At 31.0% G+C, this 6,897-nt stretch overlaps 1 protein-coding gene across 1 annotated transcript; it reads right to left on the bottom strand.

Moving 5' to 3' along the window:
* Positions 1-1,864: 1,864 nt before the first annotated feature.
* On the bottom strand, positions 1,865-6,421 carry LOC145063503 (basic helix-loop-helix (bHLH) DNA-binding family protein). The gene is made up of 8 exons (XM_079011100.1): positions 6,027-6,421; positions 5,745-5,873; positions 5,532-5,637; positions 5,397-5,411; positions 5,126-5,194; positions 4,318-4,998; positions 2,980-3,363; positions 1,865-2,230 (listed from the first exon to the last, which is right to left on the bottom strand). The coding sequence occupies exons 1-8, from the start codon at positions 6,140-6,142 to the stop codon at positions 2,162-2,164; spliced, it is 1,569 nt and encodes a 522-aa protein (XP_078867226.1). The 5' UTR covers positions 6,143-6,421; the 3' UTR covers positions 1,865-2,161.
* Between the last annotated feature and the right edge of the window lie 476 nt (positions 6,422-6,897).

The following is a 6,897-nucleotide window of genomic DNA, read 5'->3' on the forward strand; positions in this document are numbered from 1 at the left end:
GAAATTGCTAGAGTTTTGACGATAGTGTCGAGGTTGCTGATAACTTTGTGCTCTGAAGTTCCCAGTTGGCTTGTTCACAAACTTCTTGAAGTTTGGATTGAAGTTTGCAACATGATCATGTGTACTGTATCCCATTTAGGAGACTGGCTGTTTAGAAATTCCAGATTGAAGTCCTCTTACAATATTTCTCCTTTGAGCTTATTCACCCTGTTGATAACAATGTTATACTTATGCATCAAAAAGAGTTTTGTTAGGTATCATTTTAAAGTTGTCTATATCTAATAAGGCGGCTTTCTTCCTATTGGTAAGAATCTTGTCAGTTCCTTTGAATTGTTTCTTTAATGCATTCCATACAACAAAGGGTGAACCCTTACCTTCATCAGGACATTGCTCATAAATGTTATGTGGAAATCCAAAAAAAAGTTATTGCATTTCCTTAGCCTCAAATTTCCTCATTCACCTTTAATGAGCTTGAGCACCAAAAGAAACAGATTCATAGATGCTTTTTGAAGTTTCAAGAGAAACATTGGGTTTAGGAATTTTGTCTTTCTTGAGGAATTTTGGAGTATAACATCCAATGGAAATATAAGTCCAAATATCACCTTCATGGCCTTCCAATTAGTACTTTATGTGATCTTCCCATGAATGTTGGAATGTATCTTTTAAGATGTCATCAACTTCTATATAAGTGTCATTGATCAAGATAAGTTGCTCTTGAATGTTGGAATGTGTGTTGGACTGGAAGATGTGCAAACACGAAACGTGATGTGCCATAGAACGAATTGAATGTGCCATTGAGGACTTGGATGCACCATCATTAAAGATGATGTACCATGTGTAATCTTGGTGATCCATCAACGTGGTCATGCTGCTCCAATGACCTGAGATGAGCGAACAATATCCATGATGCTCCACATATGATCTAAATGTACCATCTTAAATCATGATGGTCCAACTTGCTTTCAACAAGTGCTCCATGTCAACTGCAAGAGCTGCAACATCTTATTATTCCTCAAACATTTGATCTTCCTTTATTATCTTTCCAACCTAAAATATTCTAATAATGTTTATTAGAGAGATATAGACAAAGGCTCAACTTCTTATATATATATATATATATATATATATATATATATATATATATATATATATATATATATATATATATATATATATATATATATATATATATATATATATATTTCCAACAATGGTAGGGCTGAGTAAATTGTTTTCATGGCCGAAGAGGAGAGAGGTCAACAAAAAAGTTTTGCGTTGTGAAAGGGTTAGGTCGAAAGAGTTTTAGTGTGGCTCGACACAGTGATAGATTTGTGAAAATACCCATTATGGTTAGCATAATGATGTATTATCTCAATCCTCCGTAATAAATAAAAAACTTTTTTGTCACATGACATACTCTCCTTTAATTTGACAAATGTCAATTTGTGATAGTTTTAAATTAATTTTTTTTCACATGTCATTTTATTGATTTTCCTATTTTTATTAAATTCCATATAATATTTTAATATATTAATTGTAATAAATATACTTATAAATTGATATCAATTTATTAATGAGCTTTACTTTTTAATTTCAAAAAATTTAAATTAAACTTTATTGGTTTCTTCTGTTTATTTATTTAAATATTTGTTTAAATTTAAAAAATAAAAACATTTCAATTTTAATAATTCATTATTTTTTTTATTTTCTTATAAATTCAACGTTCTTAATTATTTAGACCATCATATTTAATTTTTTTTTTAAATTAACTCATTTAATATATTGGTGTAACAACTAATACATATAATTTAAATAAACGACCCCATACTCTATAAAACATACAACACAAACATATAATTACAATATTTAACACTATCTTTAATCAGTATATGAAAAATTGATGGATTTATATTGTTTATAAATTCTAAAAAACAACAAGCATCACATAGTTAAAGAAAAATTGGCCTTCTACGACTCAATAAAATTCCAAAATTACCCCGCTATTGTTCACAATCAAACTCTACTGAATCTCATATTAAAATAAACATTATTCACTTTTCCACGTTAATAATGTTTCAAAATAAACATTTTTGTTAGCTTTTTTAACATTGTGCACATCATATTACTAGCCCCACGTGATAAAAAAGATAATTGTGACACGTCATTGTGCCAGATCGTCAAGAACCCTCCTGACAGCTTCTTGGAACCTTGATTCGTCCCATTCGTTTCCCTACATAAAAAGTCAAGTATAAGAGAGTAAATAGTTGATAATATAATATATTAAATACCGAATTTTTAAAAAATAAATACAAATGATCCTACATTAAATATTCTTAAAATTTATAATCATATTAGGTGGACATAAATTTTCTTATCACTTTTATTAGATAAAATATTTTCTTATCTTTATTTTCATAAAAATGACTATTGCTTTATAATAAAGCCAAGATGGTTAAAAGTTAAAAGTTAAAACCCCATTATTTATGCTTATCTTCTGATTCCCAAAATTGAATTGTCAAAAAAGCTTAATGAACATGTTCCCAGAAACTACCTACTTTGAATTATTGATTTTAAATGATATACATGAATGTTCATATTTGTCATCGATCTTTAAAAATAATATACGCATATTTTAATCACATGAAACTTTCTAATTTTATGGTGCTAAAAAATAAATGAATGAGTATTAAATGATTAAATAGTACTGAATGCATGGTTAACATATATAATAGTATGGATGTATGAACCACTAAGAGCATAGTACTTCTATCGGTTTCTATTTTGGCTCGTGAGTTTCTTATATGACTTACATCGATCAAATCGTCTTAAACATTGAGTTTGAAACTATTTTCCGTGATATAAAAATCTACTAAAAGGAGGTTTCTTTTATGTTCAATATATCCCTTTTAATATTCTATTTGTATATGAAATATCATTATTTCCATTAACCAAACTTCTACATGCAACATAAAAAAATACCTGAATTTTCAATCTCAAAACAACTCGATTCGTTAAAGCTTCTGTCTCCAACGTCCTTTGTGTCCCAGCATTTACTGACATTACACTTACATTCTCTACTTGTTTGATGAATTCCAACACACGAACCACCAAATCCACAAGAATCAGGTCCCCTCTGACATTCAATTCCAATTCCATGACTCGTGACTCCGAAGTTGATTCACCAATGTCCATGATTCTGACTGTTAGTCTCTCGCCGGAGATGTTACCGGAATCTTGATTAAGTGCTTCTTCCCTAGAATGCTCAGCCTCCAAAATCTTGTTTCTTCTGTTAAGCTCATTAACTTGAGATTTTAAAGAATTTATGTAGTCTTTTGTTTTTGATAGTACTGATGCTTTGTCCTTCTAAAGTTCATTAGCCGAAAAAACAGAATATCAGTTACAATTTACTGATTTTGGAATCTCAATCTCATAAAAAATAAATGATCAACAAATATTTATTACTAAATTAAACCATGAATTTTTAAAATATGGTTTATAGTTTATATAAATGATTGATTTAATGAGTTTTATAATCTTTTATTAGGTTTCCTAGAGCAAAAGTTTTCAAAATGATATTTTTTGTATTAAGATTACATTAGCTTGAATAGAAAACCAAGACGTTATCAAGTGATATATACCAACTGGATAAATGTTTTTTCATATGGAGCAAAGAATTCGCATATACAACCATTGAAAATATTGTTAAGCTTGTAGTTTTATGCTACAAGAAGACTTTTAAGAAATGCGCGTACATATACATAATCATTCTCCGAATTCCGCCCACACTGGTCGTACGAAGATGACATGCATTAATTAATATACATGTTTAAAATTTTAGTATAAAATCATATAAGTTAAAAAACATTTACCATTTTCTTTGGACTTCGTGTTAAGAGCATCAACAATGGGGAGTTTAATAGAAGAGTTGAATGAGGTGTTATATGTACTTGTCATTCAATGGATACAACTTCATCATTGTGAAATGTCACTTTGATATTCATCGGATTTGAAGTTCAATGACCACTGAACTCTTCAATGGGAAAAAGGGAAAGTATTTAAATTTTTAAATAAATATTCTTTTAATATGTTCCATAGAACTTGTAGAGTTTAATGCATTGTTTGATAAAAATGAATAGAATTGTATGAAATAATGAATGATGATGTGACACTCCATTGAACTCTATAGAGTTCAATCCATTGTGGATGCCCTAACTTTTGACATGATATGAAATGAATGTATGATTGTGTGTTGTGTTAATTTGAAGGGCAAAGAAATGAATATGATGCGGTACAAGATGATGATCAATGATATAATACCTTCGACCCCGGAGGGAGTAGTGATTTCAAAGCTTCGAGGCTTTCATTGATTTTCTCTCTTCTTTTACGCTCTGCTATCATGTGATGAAGTTGATTGCTTGTAGGTCGGGTTGTTTGGATCATTTGACTTTGTTGAGCTCGAGCCTCACTTAGATTTCGAAAGAATGAAAGCGATCTTCTATTAAGATTCTGGCGACTTTGAACTCGTTGTTTTGTACACCCTAAACACGATCGATATCTCTTAAATGCAGTAGCAACTCGAGGGGCTTGAAGATGGTAAGAGGAAGAACCAGATGGAGAAGAAGAAGACGAAATGGCTGCAAGAATTGCTTGTGTCATTACAGATTCTTCATGTTCTCTATAAGGTATCAACTTATTGGTTCTAATTTGATATAGGGCATGTTGAAGAGGGTCTTTTGATCTCATTGCTGAAGAAGATGGTGTTTGATTTGGTGTTTGTCGATCCAAAGATGCTTCTTCAATAGGATATATTTCCGGCATATAAGAACTTGTTTGAAGCATGTTGAAGACAAAAGGTGAGTGCTCGGTGCTATTGTCCATGGATAATGATCTAAGAGATGAAGAAGAAGATGAAGGTCGAGCTTGAACAACTGGTTGGGGAAGCAATTCTTGAGGGAAATCGCCAGGAAACAGATTCTTCAGCACCATTTCGAAGTTAGTCTACATTAAAAACACGAAGAGATAAATAAATATATAAATAAAAATGGGAATAATAAGTTATTCTTTTTGTTCGAGGGTGCATGCCATTGAAGATGAGAACCATTAGTCTAAGAAATTAGTATCTGACCTGCAGGGAGGACCCATTGGACATGCCAAGCTCGATTTCACCATTCTTGCACCCCATAAAAATTGCAGTCTGCAATGGAAGTTTGTCATCATGAGTGTATATATGTGTATGCATGCAGTGTGATCAAGAAGTCAAATACTAAAAATAGATTTATCGGCTTTTTTATCCATTTTCGTTTCCATCGAGATCTTGATGGAGAACAACCAGCATTTTGTATCCGAAAAGAAAGTGCGGGAACGAATATTGAGCTTAAAATACACACTTGACATACCTTAATCCTAGCTTCCTGCAAGTAAAAGTAGGGATACACAGATTAATTAGCTGGCTTCATAGCTTCCTTGCATGCATCAAGATAAATTAATTCCATCAAGATGATAAAAACTTAATCAGTTTAAAGTATAATTACTTCATAAAATTGTAATTGTGCTGGATTCGATGCCAATCTTAAAAGCTCCAACCCTTTCCGCTCCATGTATGGTAGATTGTGCATGAATGCTAATCCTGGAACGCCTCTATATACACAAAGAAATAAATTAATTAACCCATTGTCAGAAAACATATAATTAAGTTCAAATAGCACTCATTATAGGAAAGAAAAATCGTTTTTTCTTGTTCTTACCCACTGTAATCGTCAATCAAGAAAATTGACTTCTGGTAGTCAATAAATGACCTCATGGCAAAACTCCCAGATGATGAGCTTTCTTGCTTGTTGTCTTCTTTGTAAGTTCCGTCAATGAAGATCAGACAACTGCGATTTTTGCATGGCTATCAGAACAGAGAAATGCTTACAACATACAGACATACATACATACTACATATATCCATACCAACATTTGTATTTTGTGTATGTATGTGTGTATGTACGAATACAAAAACAATCGAGTTAGCATGAGAGATGTACTTGGAAGGATTGGGAAAGTGAGACCAGAGGCAGACGTAAGTGAAACCAAACGTTTCCATGATTTGTCGAAGCCTACTGGATCTTTCAGTTTCTTCAAGATTGAAAATGGAGTCCATTTTCGAAGAAGCTTATTTACAGAAACCTAACTAGGGTTTGATGCATATATATACATACATGTGCATGTATGTACATACATATATATAAAAGATGAAATTAGAAGGATCTGCAGATGGTGCGGAAGTTGAACAGTGGTGATTTTGTCATGGGAGTTCATCCATGGAGTTTCTTGGAGGGCTTCTTCTTCGATGGTCCATCATGTGAACGCAATAAATTAATCATCTATTGACTTGGCAAATCCTTACGCACACTTGAGAGAGATGATTGCAAAAAGTGTGTGTGGAAGATGAATAGATGAAGCGGAAGATGAATTAAGATGGTATATATAATTATACTTTTATTTTAATTTCTTATTTAATATAAACCAAGGTCTCTTTCACACAGTTTCTTTTATTTTTCAAATTTCCTTTTTATTTTTGATGTGTATATGTGGATCATAAGAATTTGGTTGGTGGAGAAAGTCTTTTATGAAGAATACATACTTCTCAAAGAGGTTATATATATATATATATATATATATATATATATATATATATATATATATATATATATATATATATATATATATATATATATATATATATATATATATATATATATATATATATATGATGTAGGTAAAAGAGTAATTCTTGGTAAAACATAATTTTATGAAAGGGAATAAAGACCAAGAGAAATTTGGGCTTTTTACAATCCCTAAGGTTATTTTTTTCCTTTTGAGAATATAAAATGGATGTCACCCTTACTTATTAAA

This window comes from Lactuca serriola, chromosome 7 (assembly GCF_051521515.1).
Source record: "Lactuca serriola cultivar US96UC23 chromosome 7, Lser_US96UC23_V15, whole genome shotgun sequence".
Classification (NCBI taxonomy): Eukaryota; Viridiplantae; Streptophyta; class Magnoliopsida; order Asterales; family Asteraceae; genus Lactuca; species Lactuca serriola.